The 20,854-nt window shown below is 46.6% G+C and overlaps 2 protein-coding genes across 8 annotated transcripts in view; one reads left to right on the forward strand and one right to left on the reverse strand.

Annotated features, from left to right (window-relative positions):
- The first annotated feature begins 34 nt into the window (after window positions 1-34).
- On the forward strand, window positions 35-4,146 carry LOC118091280 (uncharacterized). The gene is made up of 3 exons (XM_035128085.2): window positions 35-563; window positions 1,120-1,246; window positions 2,409-4,146. The coding sequence occupies exons 1-3, from the start codon at window positions 84-86 to the stop codon at window positions 2,438-2,440; spliced, it is 639 nt and encodes a 212-aa protein (XP_034983976.1). The 5' UTR covers window positions 35-83; the 3' UTR covers window positions 2,441-4,146.
- Window positions 4,147-4,319: 173 nt separating this feature from the next.
- DENND2A (DENN domain containing 2A) overlaps window positions 4,320-20,854 on the reverse strand; it is a 71,166-nt gene continuing 54,631 nt past the window's right edge. For all 7 annotated transcript variants that reach the window (XM_035127977.2, XM_060279933.1, XM_060279929.1 and 4 more), the window contains exons 15-20: window positions 12,836-13,013; window positions 11,456-11,497; window positions 9,525-9,642; window positions 8,061-8,300; window positions 6,897-6,983; window positions 4,320-5,915 (exon numbers count right to left, since the gene is read on the reverse strand). In XM_035127977.2, coding sequence (XP_034983868.2) covers window positions 5,884-5,915; window positions 6,897-6,983; window positions 8,061-8,300; window positions 9,525-9,642; window positions 11,456-11,497; window positions 12,836-13,013 — 697 coding nt within the window. In that variant the 3' untranslated portion in view covers window positions 4,320-5,883. The remainder of the gene's footprint in view (window positions 5,916-6,896; window positions 6,984-8,060; window positions 8,301-9,524; window positions 9,643-11,455; window positions 11,498-12,835; window positions 13,014-20,854) is intronic.

Consider the following 20,854-nt stretch of genomic DNA (forward strand, 5'->3'; position numbering starts at 1 on the left):
GGAAAGGGGGTGGGGGTGGGGGTTAAGCTGGGAATCCAGATGCATAAAAGGGCTCCCACTCTTGACGCAGAGACATCACCCACATGCATGTGTGGCTGGTTTTAATCTCTCCGGCAAGCTCCAAGGCAACAGCAGCCCTTTGCCCAGAGAGCTGGGAGAGAAAACCCAGGCAGGAAGAGAGGATGAGGGTTTCCGCAGTGGCTACCTTTGCTGTGCTTTCTGTTCAGTTTTGTACCCTGGCTCAAGTCCATGGGAAGTGGGCTGGGAAAGGGCTGGTGGACCCAGCAGGGGCTGGAGGAGCCAAGAAACCTCTCCACGCGCCCCTTGAAGGAGACAGAGAGGCGGAAGCCCAAAGACTGCCTCCTGCCAGGTCGCGGAAGGCGGAAGGAGGAGCTGGAGCAGGTGGCAGAGCCCACAGCAAAGCGGCAAGCAAACCCCAACCGGGACATGTTAAACAGAAGGCCAGCAGCAAGAAGCAGGTTCCCCAGCTGTCCCCTCCGAGAAGTAAGAGCCCAGGACTTCAGAACTACTTGAAAGGACATGGGAAATTTAACACAGATACGGTGAGTACAAAACCTCTAGCTTTTTCACCAGTCCCTTACGGCAGTGGGGGCTAGGGCCCCCAGATGTTGCTGAACTACGACTCCCATCAGGACAAGCAAGCATAGTGGATGGTCAGGGATGGTGGGCATTGTAGTCCAACAAGAGCTAGAGAGCCACACATTCTCCAACCCTGCCTTAGAGGGACGGAGAAAGCAGCCTTGAACCAAATCAGAGCACTGGGTCCGTCTGATGGGAAGCGGTTTCCGGTTCTATCTTGAGATGCCAGGGACTGAACTTGAACCCTTCTGCATGCAGCCAATAAATGAATAAATATATTGTTGGTTTTTGCACTCTGCACCACCCAGAGGCTTTTGAACCATTAAGTGGTTCATAAAGATTTTTAAATAGACAGACATCTCCAGAATCAAAGACAGTCTGTGTCTAAATTCCTGGGAATCACAGCCAGGCGGTGTGCTGCTGCAATGTGAGAACATAGTGGTGGATGCAGCAGGCCAAGCTCTTCTTAATGCCTTTAGCACTGGTGCCTAAAGGGATTCTCTTTCCTTTCCTTCTCAGTATTCCTGTCCTGGGATTCAGTCAAAGGCCTGCAGAAAACCCTCAGACTGCGATGGCTGCCTGGGCCTCTATACCTGCAAACTGCCGAGAGGGAAGTGCGACCTGAAAGCAGTTTCCCATGAAACAGGTAATATATAAAACACAGCAGAAAGCCTACGACACTGGTGAATGGGGGGTGCTTCTGCTGGACATACTGGAATAAATCTCCTTTGTGTGAAAGTTCCCAATAAAAGGTCAAGCTCTTATTGTGGAGCTAATTCTGTATCTTGGGCTGCATCACTTTAAGTGTTTCTGTGTGCAAGGGAAGTGTGTCACGTATTTTGAATCCTCCCTGCAAAAATAAAGTAGAAAACTAAACAGGAGGGGGAAGGGTCTTAGCCAAGCATTCCCCTCCTTAAAATGTTGCTTTCTCCATGCAGGGGGCACAGATGTTTTAAATATACGGAGGAGCATTTCATCATCTGAGTTTACCTGCGGTGATAAGTCTAGAAACTAGCTTATCAGTCACAGGAAGAGATGCGGTTCTCAAATGATGTTTTTGGAACAAGGACACCATGTGGCATCATCCACTGTTAGCCAGCAGGAGGGGCACTGCAGCCACAAAATTAGGAAACAACAGATTTGGGGTGTTCCCACCCACAGTCTGCACATCTCCCTCCATGCCACACAAACCTTTTAAACCGCAGCGTTGACATTGTTGCTACGAGGTCTGGCATCGTCCCCCATTGTACCCTGTTTCTCAGGTACTAGAAATGAATGAAATGGGAAATGACAAGGTAGCATTACTGAGCCGTACTGAAAGGTATGAATGAACGAATCGATTTATTTCGTTCACTGACCAGAGTGCATACTGAGAGGTAGTGCTGAGGACAGGTATTGGAACGTAGGGCGGTAGAATCCTTGCAGGTTACTCCGTTCAAGTCACTCAGCTACAAAACGGATTGTGCTGCTACCTAATATGTAGATGTAAACTTTGCCTCTGTCATTGCACTTAATATCTCCACCACCAAGATTCTCAAGTATTAAGCCAGTTGCGATTTCCTACTGAACGCATTCAGATACCTCACTTACCAAACTTCCTCTGTGCTCTTTGATAACACAGGTCTAACCTTTTGGCTCATCTCTGTGTGCTTTTTTAAATATTAAAAAGGTAGTAGTGCACTGATAAATGGATATTTTATTTAATGGATACCTCAGATAATCCATGTCTGCTTGTATGAAGATATTGAGGTTGGCGTCTCATCAAGGAAAGTTCCCCTGATGATTTGTCTTTTTGCTCTCTCCCACAGGTGGTTTCTTCCAGAATATCCAGAACAGATAAAAGACACTGAGTTCCTGTCAGCCTTTTTAAAAAAAGAACTGCCAGCACCACCCCAACAGATGTTCATGCTTCTAAAGCTGTACAATTTGGGGGAGGGGAGAGAGAGAGAGAATTAAAAAAACTGGTTTTAAGTGGCATTCTGTTCAAACGTTGCAAGTTACGTTTGCTCACATTATCTAAACTTGTTACAATCTGTTAATAAAGAAGGACTTTCAGTTTATTTTGACTGTTTTGATTTCGGTTACCCCATCTGCACCTCCCATGAGGAGGGAGCTTCAGCAGGGATCCCTTCTCAGCTTGAAGATGAATGAGCAAGAGATAGAGCTTTTTTTGTCTTCTCATTTCCTGGAGAAACCCAAGAATTATGGCTGCTGCTGCTGCTGCAACTTGTCTCAGGGTCCAGGTCTACTCTGGCACAAGGGCACCAGTTGTGATCTTGCAGCTAGGTAGAAAACCTTGATATGTTCAAACTTTGGCAACAGGGCGCAGGGTCCTAAGTTTAGGTTACAACAGGTAAGTCAGCGCTGGCCTCTGTCCCAGAGCCCAGGTGTAAAAGGAAAAGGCACAAGGTGTGCATGGACCCATGCAAGCTTTAAAAAAAGTCCTGGGGAATAGACCATGAGAAGACTAATGGCTTGCAAAACATATAGGTTTCCCTACCGAAATGGCTTGCCCCTAGGGAGGGACAATTGCTCACCGGTAAGCGTCACTTGAATGCAGCAGGTCCCAGATTCATTCCCTGGTATATCCACTTAAAAGGATTAAGTACTGTAGCAGGTAATAGGAGAGAAGTTTTGCTGGCTGAGATGATGGAGAGCTTCTGCCAGTCACAGTAAGCAGTACAGGGCTAGATGGGCAAGTAGTCTGACCTGGCAGAAGGCAACTCCCAGTGTTCCTACAGCCAACTTTCATTCTCAGCACTGACGACAGACAGAATGGCTGGGGCAAACACGACCTTCCGTTCTGAATCCGCTGTGAGCAGGAGGATAAAATAGGAGCTTCCTTTTGATACAAAGAGTCGAGACGTGCTCTGGGGGAGACGTCAGGAAGCAAACCTCTGCCACATCTTATTTGTGTGAGAAACACAAGAATAAGTTGGGGAGGGGGGAGAAGGAGCCTTAAGTAAAAATGGAAGCTAACGGAAATGGAACCTTTCGGTGAATGTTTGACAAAACCTCTGCCAACACAAAACAGCAGAGGTGGAATTGAACCCAAGGCCCTTTGTGGGCAAAGGAACTGAGCTACAGGTGCCCCCCCCCAATTGTTTGAATTCCCTCCCAGGTACCTTTACTTTTTCCTCTTAACTGGGACTGTACATAAAAGTAGAAGACATAATGGAAAAGGCTCATCGCTCGGTGAGCGCATGAACAAATCACCACAAGTTCCAAATCATCGATGCAATTTTTGTGCCACCACAAATGCAGTACTCTTCAGCAGAGTGGCTTCACCCACTCAGCAGTCACTAAGCCAGAGCTTTCGAATTTTTTCATACGGGTGTCACACTTTTTAGAAAGCAACATTTCGCGACATGGTAATTCAGTTTTGCTAGCAAAATGGAGGTTAAACTAACCCCTTTCCAGCCCCTCCTCCCAGGAGGAGCGCAAGAAGCGTTTGTGTGACACACCTACACACTGCAGCCGACGCACTAATGTGTCGTGACACAGAGTTTGGAAAGCTCTAAAAACTAAGTACAGTGGTGCCTCGCTTAACGAATGCCCTGCTTAACGAAATTTCCGCTTAATGAAAGGTTTTTTCTAGCGGAGGTTGCCTCACTAGACAAATTCGTTTTATGAAAAATTCGTCTAGCGAATCGCGGTTTCCCATAGGAATGCATTGAAATTCAATTAATGCGTTCCTATGGGCAAAAAAAATTTCAAAAAAATTTCAGTGCATTCCTATGGGATTCGCTAGATGAATTTTTCGTTATAAGAAAAGACCTGTGGAACGAATTAAATTCGTCTAGCGAGGCACCACTGTATAGGCAAGCTTAGAGAAACCAAGTGATGTGCAAGCCTGTGTTGCAAGATCCACACAAGAAAGCAACTGATTTACACTTTTTGGCCACCAGGGGGCCTAAGACCCCATAATAATAACAACATCATCAATATTATTCTGGCAACAGGTATCTGAAGAAGTGTGCATGCACACGAAAGCTCATACCTATGACAAACTTAGTTGGTCTCTAAGGTGCTACTGGAAGGATTTTTTTTATCAGCCTAGGCTGGTTTTTTTAAAAATAAAAAATATATATGGATGTTGCGGAACATTGCCACTGATGCAATCATAGTGCATTAATGGCTTTTTACTAAACTGTCCACACATCACTCCACTTATGATGCTTCCCCCACTGTTCCCACATTATTGCCATCTGGAGGGGCCACTTTTGGCATACAAAGAAAACCGCAGAACATTTGCGATATGAAGAGCTGCATTTCAGCAGGCAACTATGGAACATGAGCTCTGTGGAGCCACCCTGAGATCTGCAAAGGAAGGGCGGTATATATATTTAATAAATAAGAAGAAGAACAAGCTCTGTCCCGAAACGTTTGCAGAGGCAAATCGGATTGGAAGCGGGATTGCGTAAAACAACCCCAAGTAACATCACAAGCCCAAATAGTCCTGAAGCCACAATGAAAAGGACATCTGGAGGCTCCCCCTTTCACGCAAAACTGTTTGGAGCGGAGAAACGAAAGAGGAAAAGAACAAAGTCAGGTCAAACCCACAATACACTTACTTGCGAATGGTAAGAACAACTGGACACGTTTTCTTTAACATCACTCACTTTTAATTACATTGCATCAGCCTCTCAGCTTACTCCGAGAAAGGATGCCCACTAGGAGGGCCGGCAAATCTTCCATCCCATAGTGGTTGCTGGAGTGGGTATCAAATTCTCAGCAGCTTCAGCGGTTCCCCTGCCTCACCTTCCCTCTAACTGCCTCTTGCTTCTCCCCCTTTTCATCGTATGGTCCCTGTCCGTATCTCAAGAGTCCAGGTTAATACAGCCTCCATCCAGCAACCTCCTTTGCTGCCATTTGAGAGAGGAGCCCGGGGCAAGTGTCATTGGCTAATACTCTCCTTAACCTCAATATAAATAAGAAACAACATTTCAAAATGTTTACTAGCTAAGAAATAAGAAAAACAAACAAACCCCAAACCACTGTGAAATCTGCAAAGCGCCAATGGAGAGTCCAGTGCATGTTCTTGGTAGCAGCTGAGAGTCCCCTCCCAGCAGCCTCTTCGTCTGTGTCCCCCTTAGCGCCATCCTAGGAGGGCAGAGGCCAGCTTTTCACCTAAGCACAACTCCCGGACACCCTGCTTCCTGGGTTGGGCTTTCTCCTCCTTGGGAGCAGACGAAATGGGAATGGGGGAAAACTTGGTCCATTTTCTGTCTGCTGAACTGTGGAAGAAATCACTTCTCCCTGCAACAGTGGCACTCTAAGGTCTTACTTCTTGTGGAGAAATTTCATTCTGCTACCTGGAAGGGATTGATGGGGGTGGGAGGAAAGAAAGAAAGAAAGAAAGAAAGAAAGAAAGAAAGAAAGAAAGAAAGAAAGAAAGAAAGAAAGAAAGAAAGAAAGAAAGAAAGAAAGAAAGAGTGATTTTGGCACAATGGGATTGGATTGAAGCCCCCCCGGCCTCCATAAAACAGATTAAACCATCCAGTGCACAACCTCGCCACATTTTCCCACCTGCATTGTACACGGCCCAGTATTTATACAAGTGCAATGCCCACTATACACACCATAAAGTTTGCAAAATGGCACGTTGCAAAGTTTACACAACACAGCAAGGACATAAATCCCATCCAAAGATGGTTGGTGACATTTATGGAGCCACAACGCAGATGGTAAAACATAGGAAAAGGAGCAGCGTGCTTTGCTTACGAGTGAACTGCATTTCCCCAGCAGCTGGGGATTTTGCTTTAAAAGCCCAATATTCCCAGCAATGGAAGCAATACCTGACACAAGAAGCTCTCAATTCCATAAACTGTTCCTTTATACCTGCAAAACGAGATTTTGCCAGGCACGGGAAGAGACCCTTCCAAGCCTTTGCAACACTGCCGTATGAGAAGCAGCAGCTCCCTCTTCTACAGAACTATAAAAGAGGCAATAGCCTTCAAACTGGAAGGATAGCCATCCCTGATTTACATCTACTAATACCTGTAAGCCCTCATCCCCAGTTAAAACATACCCAAAACACATTTCCTCACTTTCATCCCCTGTTACCACTCCCATCCACAGTAAACCTGTCCTCACCCATCAGAAATTACATATAGATTGCAGTGTCTTTGGGGTAAGGACCTGCCCTATTTCTTTTACTGCTGTGCATAACATAAATACAGCAGTGATTGTGCTTATATTGCGAATAAACCCACACGCATTGTGATTTGACTTTAGGGCACGTGATGGGATATAAAAGCACACTGCAATCCAAAGCAGCAGCCAGGATCTCTTACCTAAGCCTTTCAGGAATTTATTGACTCCACTCTGCTCTCCACTGGGAAGGGTTTCTAGGTACTCTTGGGCACGTACCTCAAACAAACCTACAAAGGGGTGGAAAACAGAACGCAGAAAGAAAGAAAGAAAAACCTGGTGAGTTCCAGTTGCAGACGCTGTGGGATGTAACATCACAAAAGCAGTCGAATACAACATTTCCTGTTTGCCCAGAGTGGACACACAGGGGAATGTTGCTCCAGCCAGGAGGACTTCCTGTCACACCTGGTCTGGAGCATCCTCCCCCTGCGTGTGACCAGGTAGATGGGCATGACCCTGGCAGACCCTATAAAGGGGCTAGTCATGCAACCATCTTCCTCTTCTCTCTCTCACTCTTTCGCTACTGCTCTTTTGCTGTATGCTGGCTCTCAGCCAGCAGCACATGGGCCTCATCCCTCACAAGAGCCCACACTTTTCTCTGTAACTAAAAGGTAAAGCCTCCCTTCAGGATCATACAGTGAACTGAATGTAAGTAAACCTTGTCATTACTTTCTAAAAGAAGACTGCTGTGCCATTATTGTTTTTAAAAGGGAACAAAAGGGGATTTACCAGGAACAATCCAATCTGGACAAGCCAGACTGGATTGCTTAACTCAAATGGTTCTAACGAATCTATCAACTATGTTTTCTGCTGCTCCAGAGAAGCGGACACGGAGCAATGGATTCAAACTACAAGAAAGAAGATTCCACCTAAACATTAGGAAGAACTTCCTGACAGTAAGAGCTGTTCGGCAGTGGAATTTGCTACCAAGGAGTGTGGTGGAGTCTCCTTCTTTGGAGGTCTTTAAGCAGAGGCTTGACAGGCATATGTCAAGAATGCTTTGATGGTGTTTCCTGCTTGGCAGGGGGTTGGACTGGATGGCCCTTGTGGTCTCTTCCAACTCTATGATTCTAACTAGCTTCCTGCTATGCGCAAGGGAATATGCTCTGCTACTAGCTCACTAGCGTGAGTGAGGAAGGATAATATTTAATCATTATATCCTCTCCTACTATTCTCAGCATTCCCACCAATACCACCTGAACAGCTCTTACGTGATGAAAGGGGCAAAGGAGGGCGGAAAAAAACCCCTGATGAAAAACACGCTTAATTAATCGCACGCCCCTTTCACCGTCCCCCTGCTCTCTCACCTTTAGCACCCTGTTTCCGCAACTCTCGCTCCTGAATGAAGCCCCCAAACATTTGCGTCTCCATGAAGACCTCCAAGAAGCGCCGGAGGCTCTTGGAAGAGACCGACTTCCGGAAGGCCTCCCGCTGCAGGGTCCTCTCTTCCCTCTCGGAGGGAGTCAGGAAGAGGGAGTAGTGCCCCACAATCTCCACAAAGAAGCGGACGAATGCTTCTGACACCACTTCGTTCAAGGGGCTGGACTCTGGAGGGGGGAGGCAAAAGGAGCAGGGAAAACACTGGTTAGCGGGAGACCTGGCCTTAACCTGCTCTCTTCCAGTCCCGTCCTTTGAACTTGCCGGGGTGCAGTTTTGGGATGGAGGCTCATAGCTGCCAAGTTTTCCCTTTTCTCGCGAGGAAGCCTATTCAGCATAAGGGAAAATCCCTGTAAAAAAGGGATAACTTGGCAGCTATGGATGGAGGGACCGTAGCTCAGTAGCAGAACACCTGCTCTGCACACAGGGAGTCCCGAGTTCAATTCCTGGCATCTCCAGGAAAGTTTGGGGAAAACTTCAGCCTGGAACCCTGCAAAGTTGCAGCGAGTGTTGTGGACACAGACACTTGGAAGCTGCCGTATTTAGAGTCAGACCATTGTTCCATCTAGATTAGTCCTGTCCACCCCAACTGGCAGCAGCTCTTTGGGATTCCGGACGGGGTCTCTCCCAGCCCTACCTAGAGTTGTTGGGGATTGAACCTAGGGCAGGCAGTTTCTCCCAGAGCTGCGGATCTTCCCCAACACCGAGCCAGGTGAACAAATTTTCTGACTTGATGTAAGGAAGGTTTCATGCGCAGGTCCAGCCACACGGTTAAGCCCATCCTTGTGACATCTCCACACCCATGCAGAGGGGCTATGAAGTGGACATCATGAAATATTTGGTATATTCCGGTCATCTCATACAGTATTTAAAAAAGGATACCAGGTTCTGAACCGTCCAATCTTTCAGAATGCCAATAGAAATAAATAAATGTACAAACGAAGGATCTACCCAAGTGATGCTGACACCATACACTACACAAACACTATGCAATAGAACAAAGGAAGGCTACCCTCCAATCTCTCTCCTTTCTCTTTACCCCCAACTGTCTACACCGATAATGTCTCATACAGTACAGAAACGAACTGTGAAAATGACTCTATGAAAAAAATGGAGATGCTATGTGTACTTTCCCTTGTTTATTTGTTTGTTTTGTAACAATAAAATCTTATATAAAAACTTTTTTTTAAAAAGGAGGATACTGAGAGTTGGGAAAGGGCAACCCACACGCTGAAGCACCTTTGCTCCAAGGAAAGGCTAAAAATCTTTGGCCTTTTTAATTTTTGGAAGGGGAATGACTAAGGGAGGGGAGGACATGGTAGGTAGAGGTTTATAAAAGCTCGGTGTGATTTTTCCTGGCGAAAAATAAGAAGGTGAGAGGTTTTAAACCTTACCTTGCTTGCCGTTGGGAGCGCCCTCTTCCTTGTCGCTTGCCAGCTCGTTCCTTTGCTCCAGGATGTGTTCTAGTGCTGCTTGCAACTTCCGAGGTAATATAGAGTCCTCATCTTCCATCTTAAAAAAAGAGAGAGGGGGCATGTTCTATAGCAGGCGCCCCCAAACTGCAGCCCTCCAGATGTTTTGGCCTACAACTCCCATGATCCCTAGCTAACAGGACCAGTGGTCAGGGATGATGGGAATCGTAGTCCAAAACATCTGGAGGGCCGAAGTTTGGGGATGCCTGTTCTATAGTCATAGGGTGAGACCAAACTGCAGACTCTGGGATAAACACTCTAAAAGCAAGCTTTAGGTGACCCTCCAGATCTTATTAGACCTCAACTCCCAAGACACCATGGTCAATAGTCAAGGTAGCACACCAGCACCTGGAGGGTTAAAGGCTAGACCCTTCTAAAGGATCCACTTTTAAACCCTTGCAAATGGTCATCGAGCACTGGAAGGCGGTGGCGTGGGGGCTGCTTCAGAGGGCTGTGCTGGAAACTTTGCCATGGCGCCGTCAAAGCTGCCAAAGCTGAGCAGAGAACTAGCACAGAGTACAGTCTTGGCATGGAGCAACGACCGAGGTGGCCCTTTTGCGATGGTCATAATGTACACACCTGGCAGCCACAGATACTGGAAGGAGGAGAAGCTGCTGGCACACAGGGAGATAACAGAAAGTGGCACCAAAAGGTGCAGATGTTGGGCCTTGCAAGAGACAGCTCTTGCACTCACTGCGTTACCTATAGCTCATAGTCTGCATGCTGAGCATATCTTGCTGGTGTCTGTCTTTGAAACAGAGACCTCATGCGTACAAAGCGTGCACTGCGCCTCTGAGGTACGCCCCTAAAGAATGATGTAGGCATGGACGTCCCAAAGCATTGGTCTTAGGACGCAATAGTGTGTTTTGCCTGAATCCAAGGTGGGACGCACCACTGGCACAACCACCATCTACTTTTGGGTTTTTGGGGGTTTTGTAGAGAGTCAAAGTTCTCCTCATCCACAGCGTTCCCTCATCGTAGAGTCACCTTTCCTGCATCTTTACTTTTGTACTAATACTGAAGCAGAACTTGAGAGAATAGCACTCCTGCGGACATACACTTATTTGTGAAAACCGGGGGCAGGGAGAGAATCATTCGTGCATTATTATTTTTTTGCTGCTTATGATATATTTGACCCCTGGTTAATAGGTCTGGCAGGTTTTAGAAGTTTCAAAAACCTGCAGAACCCTTTGACTCACTAGAGGATGGAGTAAGACGTGAAGAAACATACGCACAAACCCCATGGAAATCAAAGCCTCTTGCAAATGATTTCCAACTTTCTCAATGGCCATTTGTCTTCAGGCTCCATTTACTATCACCCTCTTCATAGCTACTTTTCTAGAAAATGAGGCACTGGAACTCACCATGAACGCCTCCCTTGTTCTCTTATAATGGCAATGGCACCTGTCTCAGTGCCAGAACTGAGTTCCAGTGAGTTATGGCTGAAAAAAGCCCTGCTGAGCATCCAGCAACGAAACAGAGCAGACTCCCTTGTCCTTATTCTTTCCTGTTCCTCCCCCCCCCCAGATAGAACCAGTGCGGGAAACATTTGGCTCGCCAGATGTTGCCGAACTACAACTCCCATAAACTCAGGCCAATGACCACGCTTGCTAGGGCTGATGGGAGCTGTAGTTTAGCAACATCTAGAGCAGGCATCCCCAAACTGCGGCCCTCCAGATGTTTTGGCCTACAACTCCCATGATCCCTAGCTAACAGGACCAGTGGTCAGGGATGATGGGAATTGTAGTCCAAAACATCTGGAGGGCTGAAGTTTGGGGATGCCTGATCTAGAGGGTCAAAGGTTCCCCACACCAGAGATAGAATGGACATGACTGGAAGCAAGTTGTTCTTACCTGCCTGAGAAACCGGTTATTCACAAGGTCAACCACAAGGACCTGCTCGGACAGAAATACACAGAAAGAAAAAGGGGAGAAAAACATTACTGGGAATGGTCATCAACCTCCTTGGGAAAATGGCTGCCTTGTATACAGCTTTTTTGGGGGGGGGAGGGGAGGCCCTGCCTTATTTATTTATCTGAAGCATTTTTACTCTTCTCTTCGGCCCCAAAAAGGCTCCCAAAGGCCTTGGCCTACCCCAATTCCACCGAGCCTCAAAGAGATATGAAAACCAGCCCAATCCCAGGGTGGCTTTTATGACTTTTACCACAAACCATAGAATGACAACTTTAAACATAGGGAAGCTGTTCCTCTTGAGTCTCTTACACACACACTTTCCCCTCCTTTCCCTGACTGAGAAACCACACAAGTTATTCCACACAACAGGGAAGAAGCAACTAATTGGGGGGGGGGGATCAGAGATAGGAGCATGCTCTTATCTAGCACTTTAAGAAAAAGAGATATTCAATGCAAGTATGGTACCAGCAACTTATAGCCTGGAGGAGCAATCCTTGGACTTTAAAACAAAGATGTTTTGGTGCTTGGAGGTAAACAAACAACCCCAAATGCTATGGATGAGACAATTAAGCCAAAATAGATCCAAGTGTTACTGGGTTTGTAGAAGTTACAGGTAGGGAGCCGTGTTGGTCTGACGTACTCGAAACAAAATAATAATAATAAAAAATTCCATCCAGTAGCACCTTAGAGACCAACTAAGTTTGTCAGATTTGTAGATTTCCTGGTCTTATTCTGCTGACTCTTCTTTGTGGATCTCATTGTAGGGCTGCCTTTGTATAGGTTAGAGTTATCGCCCTGTCCATGTGGGGATTGAACCCAGTACTGTGGTTGAAGTGTCCCACCCTAGTCTCTTCCCTCTGGCTGTTGGGGGCTGCTCCATCTAGCCCTTGTGATTGTCATCACCAAAAGCCATGGGGAGAAAAGGGCCTCTTCTCTTCTGTCCCACACACCTAATCTCCAGCTCAGATGCTCTAAACATCTAAGTTAGAGATAATGAATTCTAGATATCATATCATCCCTAAGCCCACCTGCCCCAGATCATTTTCCATGTGGATGTACCATGGCTAAAACAGAAGCCACAGGGGCACTCTCAATGCCGTAAGCAACTGCTGAGGAAAGATGCCAGCAAGTGTTTCACATCACAGCCACTTTCTCCAGGGTTGTTCAGCCTAGCAGGATCTGCCATGAATAAACCCTGGCCCCAAAGCTTTGTCCTCCTCACACACCCCAAACCTGTGTCCTGTGAGGACAGTGCCCCCCTGAACCTGTATCAAACAATATCCATTCTGCCGTCCTCCCTTTCCCATACTCTGGCCTCACCTCTTCCACGGGCAGCTCCTTGAGGCGGGACAGCGAACTGGAGAGCAGGCCAATCAGAAAGGGGGTAGGCGAGCACACAATGTCAATCATCGAAGGGGGAAGCACAGGGATGTAGGTGTGCTGCCACGTGAAGGGGTAGAGAAGGGCCACCATGGCATGGCAGCATTTCGACAAGGTGCTAAGAGGAGGAAACAGACGCAAGGGTCAGCCTGAAACTCTCAAGGCCCCTTTGAGATAAGAGACATAAATTAATAGGTGGTAACTGAGAAGGCGGGGTGTGTGTGTGCGCGTGGGAGATAGCTGGCCGCACGCACTGACACCTGGCCAGGTTTTATCCTGGGACCATGCCAAGCTTTCCAATAACCTAAGGATAAAAGGAGAAATCAAATTAATAGTCCTCATGACTGCAAAGAGACAAACTGGAATCTGTCCCCTGCAGATGATCGAAGTGCCTAGAGACCACCAGTCAGGTTGTGTATCCACAGCAGTGACCAGAGGAGGAATGACTGCTGGGAGGAGCACAGAGAGAAGAAACGTCATGGTACATCTGCAACAGCACAATGGGACTCTTTCCTCTGCCCCAGCTGCAACAAAACATGTCACTCCTGCATCAGTCTCTACAGCCACAGCTGGCGCTGAAACGTTCCAACAGTTTGACCTCACCCCTAAAGGTGCCCAAGACAGATGGAGGCCAACCATCTACTAAATGTGAACATTTAGTAGATGGTTGGCCTCCATCTGTCTCAGGAGACAGTGTAGGAAGTGCACCTTTAGGGGTGAGGTCAATCTGTTGGAAGGTTTCAGCGCCAGCTGTGGCTGTAGAGACTGATAAAAGTGAACATTTAGTAGTTCAAGGTCAGGCAGGTACATAGGAGCGTTGTTGAGGTCATCCTTCTCCCCGCGCCTACCGCCTCCATCCAAGTTTTTAGATCTGATAATTCCTCCTCCATCACACACAGGTCTTTTCTCCCTTACTTCCAGAGGCATACAAATATGCAAGAATATTTCTGGTAAACCGATATTTTTGTGCGTGCAAATTTACCTTGCATGGTTTCTTTTGAACTCAAGAGACTGCCCTTCTCTTTAGATTGTGCAGATTGCTTCTGCAGTACAGTTTGCCACATGGAACGTCCCCAACCCTGTCAAAGATATACTGTGAGCTGCATCCTTCAGTTTGAGTGGCCACAGTTGAGCCTGGAGCGCTCTCTCAAAAGTGTGTTGTGGGGCTCACATAGTTTTTGCACATGCTTCCCTCCATACAGACACAGCCAGCGCATGGACTCCTGGAGTCATGGGATTAATGGAGAGTCTCGCTTTTCACGCTGTGGCCTCTTAAATACGGGAAGGCGTGGAACAGTCCCAGAATTCCTCCTTTTCCCCCTGCTAGCTAAGCAATCTGCTAGAAAAGCCAAGCATACACCTCTGCTGAGGTCATCTCTGCATGGAAAGACAACACCAGAAAGGAACAAAGAGAGAGAAGAAACTAAGGAGTAGACATACGGCTCAGGGCACAGCCAACAGGCTCTTCTCAGCTACCCTCATGACTTCATGAGTGAGGGACCTGATGATTCAATCGGTCCATCACCTGCACCTACATGAGGACTCTGCCACTCCCGTTCAAGTGACAATCGCTAGTTCACATGGAAAAGCAGGATCAGCACAGGCATTATAGCAGTCGTGGGGGTCTTGGGGGACTCGCGGCCCTCTAGATATTATTGGACTACAACTCCCATCATCCCTGGCCATTGGCTGTGCTGGCTGGGCCAATTGAAGTTGCAGTCCAACAAAATTCTGGAGGACCACAGGTCCCCCATCCCTTAGATCAGCCTTTCTCAACCTCGGGTCCCCAGGTGTTCTTGAACTACAACTCCCAATAATTCCTAAGGCACTAGGAAAGATGGGAGTCGTAGTCCCAACAACATCTACGAACCCAAGGTTGAGAAAGGCTGCCTTAGAGAGCAACAAACATGGAGGAGCTTGCCGTTTCATTCATTGGCTTGGAATGCCCAGGCATTTGGGAAGCTCAAGTCTGGAAGCAGAGATGCTGCTGTGGTCCCTATGAGCTAGAACAGGGGTGAGGAGCCGCAGGCCTGGAGATCTGAAGCTCAAATGTAGGTAAAATGTGGCTCTCTAAGCCAGGGGTGGCGGCTCTTTTAAGCCCAGCAGGCCAGACTCGTCTCCCCACACCCAAAGTCTTACATAATGGCAACAGACATCCTTTTCAGAGTGCTATTTTGCCCAATGCTTTGAAAGAGGCCTCTGAAGAACTGACAGCCACCTGACTAGGCAAGATTGCAGGAGATGTGTGACCAGTCTCCCTGTGGCTTAGCCGAAACTCAGCCATGTGGGCTGGTGTGGGCATGTGCCCACATGTGTGTGGTTTCCCTTTGGACTGCACCCCCCGCCCCCTTTCAGGATCTCTCACACTTCTTGCCTTCCTACCAAGAAGGCGATGGTACAGGATACCCATATCTGATCACATACCTACCGGTGGCTCCTAACAGACGATTTAGAAAGGGAGGGGAAATGCATCTGTATGTGTGCATGCGTGGAATTTGGGCGAAGGAGGACGATGTTGCTTTTCGGCAATGAGAAACGGATGCGACTACAAATGCCTCGCTGGCAGGCTATCGAGATGTAGATTTTCAAGAAAGATTCTGCCAGGGAGCATTAAGTAGAATCAAGCAACGCTGTTTTCACACGGAAACAAAAGCCGAGCAGCACACGCCACCCTCAGAGGCAGGTAGAGGCCACTGGTAACTCATCAGCTCTGTAGGACTGCAAACTCCTTCGAGCATCTGGGGGAGGGCTGGTATGTTACTAAGCCATGCACATCACGTCATTTGGTTTTATGAGCCAAATCTTGAATGGGAGAGAGGGAGGGAGGGAGACCGCGCAGCCTGAAGGAATCATATGGCCAGGAAACCACTCACAGCTGGCTTGAGTTAAGCACCATGAGGGAATATACACTGAGCAAGAGGAGAAGAGGAAGTGTGTGTGTGTGTGTGTGTGTGTAAAAATACCCCAGGCCTGGCAACAGCTTCTGCAGTTTTACAAGAGAAATGGAAAGGATGCTTGCTGAGTATGAACTTATTTTTTTAAAAAACCAAAACAGGACTGTTTATATTTAGTAGACATGCTGAGTTGCAAGAAATTCCAGCTTCCCAGGAATCTTTCAAGTTTTTGTTTTTTAAAGAAAGTTTCTAGTCCTCATGGCTGAATATTAAATTGTTGAGAAGACAATGCAGGCAACTCAAGGGTTTTGTAATCACACTGGCATAATTTGGGTACCCCACAAATAGGGAAACAGACTTGTGCCCAATTGGCAGCTGTAAGGGAATGCTTGACCTGTCGCCCCTGAGCCTGGCTTCCCTAGGTGGGAAATCCTTTCTGGCCAAGGGCTGGATGGAGCAATAAATGCAAATTGTGTCTTTCTGCAGTAAGCACATCCACACACAACCTACTCTTATCCTGAATTCAGGCCAGCAAATTTCATCAGAGTTTGAGGACACATTCCAGATAAGCCAAACATCCGAAGAGACTGGGAAGAGTGTAGCCTGGGGTGAAGAGTCTCTTGGGCCATATTTGGCCCATGGTTCCCCACTCCTGCCCTAGATGGTTATCTGGGCTAAAGGTAAAGGTAAAGGTAAAGGCACCCCTGACCATCAGGTCCAGTCGTGTCCGACTCTGGGGTTGCGGCGCTCATCTCGCTTTATTGGCCAAGGGAGCCGGCGTACAGCTTCCAGGTCATGTGGCCAGCATGACTAAGCCGCTTCTGGCCATTTACCTTCCCGCTTGGAGCAGTACCTATTTATCTACTTGCACTTTGACGTGCTTTCGAACTGCTAGGTTGGCAGGAGCTGGGACCGAGCAACGGGAGCTCACCCCGTCACGGGGATTCAAACCGCCGGTGTTCTCATCAGCAAGGCCTAGGCTCTGTGGTTTAACCCGGTACCCCCTTCCAACTTTACAACCCAATGGGTGTGTGATTTGCAGCACCATCCTATTCATGTCTTCTAAGAAGGAAGTCCCACTGAATTCAGGGGGGCTTATTTCCAGGGAAGTGGATAAAGGGTTGCAGCAAAAGAGGAAAAAAAGAAAACTACCTTGGCTACCACAATTTATTTCAGTCACAAATTATTGGAATCTTTCCCTGCAAATGATGCACAAGCAAGTCTAACAGAAAGATTAATTTAATAGACTGGCTTAAAAAAAAATTAAGTCATTTTCACGAGTTGAAAAGGGATGTTTACTATAGTTACTATGGTAAGGGGGAGGGGGAGGGACAAAGGAGAAAGACTTTCCTTTTCTGCTGGCAAGGTTTTTGGAGTGACAGATCTTTTCAGAAAAGGATAGAAAAGGGGGAAAGAAAAACAGCATTTGGCAGGAGGCCCTCAGACAGCCAATTTTTGCAGCAGCTGAGAGATGTAACAAATCACACAAGCACACACCCCCCTCTGCATTGTCCACACAAGAGATGTGTGCAAATACACCGATGATTCACACACCGAGGGCATCTGTGTGATCAGCTGCGGAGGAGCGTGATAAATACGATCTATCATATGCCTTTCTTCACCTGCACAGGCTCATTAAATAACCTCTGCTGAATTACATCTAGCATTCCAAACCTCTGAGCAACTTCAAGCAGCTGCCTTAGCTTAAAGAGACAGAGAGACAGAGAGACAGAGAGACAGAGAGAGAGAGAGAGAGAGAGAGAGGTAAAACAAAAAAAGTTGCTGCACAGAAATCTTAAATTTATTTCTTCAGAAATGTAAAACAATCCCCTCTTTCCCAAATAATCATCATCTGCAAATTGGTTGCTTGGATTGATGTGCCATCCTTCTATCAAATCATCAGGGCCATCAATAAACTATACAGTTTTAAACACAATAAAACAAGCACATAAAAATAAGCTGAATGCAGCAAATCTATAACAACCAAAATTAATATACATGGCAGAATAAAACAGATAATCTTTTAAAAAGTTAATTTTTTGGGGGGGGGGCAAGAATTTGGCTGGTTCGAAAAATATTTCTGAGTGGATGCCAGTCAAACCGTTTATAGCGACTGAGATTAAGTAGGCTGCAGTCAGTGGAAGCTTATGCCATAATAAAGATGTTAGCCTTTAAGGCATCTTTGGAAGACACCTGAAGGCAGCCCTGTGTAGGGAAGTTTTTAATGCTTGATGTTTTATTATGCTTTTATATTTGTTGGAAGCTGTCCAGAGTGGGTAGGGCAACCCAGTCAGATGAGGGGTGGGTGTGTTTGTTGTTGTTGTTGTTGTTGTTGTTGTTGTTTAGTCGTTTAGTCGTGTCCGACTCTTCGTGACCCCATGGACCATAGCACGCCAAGCACTCCTGTCTTGCACTGCCTCCCGCAGTTTGGTCAGACTCATGTTCGTAGCTTCAAGAACACTGTCCAACCATCTCGTCCTCTGTCGTCCCCTTCTCCTTGTGCCCTCAATCTTTCCCAACATCAGGGTCTTTTCCAGGGAGTCTTCTCTTCTGATGAGGTGGCCAAAGTATTGGAGCCTCAGCTTCAGGATCTGTCCTTCCAGTGAGCACTCAGGGCTGATTTCCTTCAGAATTGATAGGTTTGATCTTCTTGCAGTCCATGGGACTCTCAAGAGTCTCCTCCAGCACCATAATTCAAAAGCATCAATTCTTCGGCAATCAGCCTTCTTTATGGACCAGCTCTCACTTCCATACATCACTACTGGGAAAACCATGGCTTTAACTATACGGACCTTTGTCGGCAAGGTGATGTCTCTGCTTTTAAGATGCTGTCTAGGTTTGTCACTGCTTTTCTCCCAAGAAGCAGGCGTCTTTTAATTTCATGACTGCTGTCACCATCTGCAGTGATCAAGGAGCCCAAGAAGGTAAAATCTCTCACTGCCTCCATTTCTTCCCCTTCTATTTGCCAGGAGGTGATGGGACCAGTGGCCATGATCTTGGTTTTTTTGATGTTGAGCTTCAGACCATATTTTGCACTCTCCTCTTTCACCCCCATTAAAAGCTTCTTTAATTCCTCCTCACTTTCAAGGTTGTGTCATCTGCATACCTGAGGTTGTTGATATGTGTTTACAAATAATAATAAAAATGTTGTAACAACAACAAGCCACACGATTGCCCATCCCCTCCACTCTGGGAAGAGCATTTCAAAGCTGGAATCCCATCACTAAATACGTAATGTCCCCAATAACCACCACCGCCACACCTGAGATGGTGGGGCATATTTGAAGAAGGTCCTTGGATGATCAAGAATCATTTCACACCTTACAAGCCTGACTCCAGAACAAACATACATTACATTGGTAGAAAAACACCAGGGCTGAAAAGGATGTGATGTTCTCCCTATGGGAGGAAACAAATTTCTGATGAGATTGTACTTCTGGCTGTAGAAAGTGGTGACTCTGGTGACACTTTCCTACTAGACCACTCTAATTCTGATGTCCACCACTTTGATGATCTGCATTGTTGCATGATGTGGTTCATGCAGCTCCTCTGGCATGTTGCTCTTTTAAATTCAAAATGAACTGCACCAGTCTGCAAGGCCTCAAATGAAAACCAACACCCATTCCCATCAGCCCTGAGCGTTCCTGCTAGATGCTGCCAACACAGAAAACTTTGCAAGTTTCCCCTCTGACTGTCAAGGCTAGAAGCTTGTTTAAGGGAAGCTTACATTGTAATGTTTTAACTATCTTCCATTTTATGTCTTTAACACACACACACACACAAATCAAAGCCAGGTTTACTACTTGATATCTTTATTTAAATAAGTAAAAAGGTAAAGGTAAATGGGCCCCTGACCATCAGGTCCAGTCGTGTCCGACTCTGGGATTGCGGAGCTCATCTCGCTCTATAGGCCGAGGGAGCCGGCGTTTGTCCGCAGACAGCTTCCGGGTCATGTGGCCAGCATGACAAAGCTGCTTCTGGCGAACCAGAGCAGCGCAAGGAAACACCGTTTACCTTCCCGCCGGAGCGGTCCCTATTTATCTACTAGCACTTTGATGTGCTTTCGAACTGCTAGGTGAGCAGGAGCTGGGACCGAGCAACGGGAGCTCACCCCGTTGCAGGGATTCGAACCGCTGACCTTCTGATCAGCAAGCCCTAGACTCTGTGGTTTAACCCACAGCGCCACCTGGGTCCTTATTTGAATAAGTATATATATATAAATATACCCTGTCCTTCTAATGCAAACAAATCACTCAAGGTGGCTTGTAGTAATTAAATTCACACTGTCATACCACAATGTCAAGCAAAATGCAATGGAGACAAACTTCAGGTAAAACAAAAACATGGAAACAGCATCTGCTTCCCAGGGCAAAAGCCTCCTGGATTTTTTTCCCTGCCCCTCCTTCCACCACTCTGTTTTATATATTTTTTATTTCTACGCCCCGCACCCCTGCTGCCAGCCTGCTCACCTTCTCACTCTCCACACCTGCATGAAATTAGACTGAGGGTCAGGTAGTTCAATGATACAACAGTAAATTGAGTGCATGGATAATCTCTTGACAGTTTCTGGTGAATTTCTGAGCATAACTGATTTCAACTTTTTAAAGTCTTCGCTATCTTGGCCGCCGTCTCTCAGAAAGCTGCCTAGTCATTAAACTCCTAATCTGAGGACTTTATTCAAGCCTTCCTGCCTCTGGAAGTAAGGCAGGTAGGTGGTGACCACAACAGGGCCTTCTCTTTTTTTAAAAAAAAATATTTTATTAATTTTCCAATTAAAACCAATTATATCACATTCAATATTTCAAATTATACACATATATATATCAATCAAACCGAATGTTATGCCAAATCATCTAAAGAATTTTTTATTTGGGTTCCCATGCTTCAAGAAATTGGGAATTCCTCGCAACTGTCCACTGCCGTCTTTTTTCTAAAGTTCAAATCGTCCTCCAAGTTCATAATAATCCAGATCTTCCCCTTACAGTCACATAGATGTTTTCCACTTTCATCCGATTGTTTCCCAGCCGCTGAGATAAATATCAAACCAAGTTTCACAGATGTTCTT

The sequence above is a fragment of the Zootoca vivipara genome, chromosome 10 (assembly GCF_963506605.1).
Source record: "Zootoca vivipara chromosome 10, rZooViv1.1, whole genome shotgun sequence".
In the NCBI taxonomy this organism is placed as follows: domain Eukaryota; kingdom Metazoa; phylum Chordata; class Lepidosauria; order Squamata; family Lacertidae; genus Zootoca; species Zootoca vivipara.

Excerpts from the sequence above, each read along its gene's own strand:
- LOC118091280 (XM_035128085.2), top strand. The coding sequence starts at position 84 with ATGCATGTGTGGCTGGTTTTAATCTCTCCGGCAAGCTCCAAGGCAACA. Across the intron at positions 564-1,119 it reads GGAAATTTAACACAGATACG|TATTCCTGTCCTGGGATTCA; the intron begins GTGAGTACAAAA and ends TTTCCTTCTCAG. Across the intron at positions 1,247-2,408 it reads AGCAGTTTCCCATGAAACAG|GTGGTTTCTTCCAGAATATC; the intron begins GTAATATATAAA and ends TCTCTCCCACAG.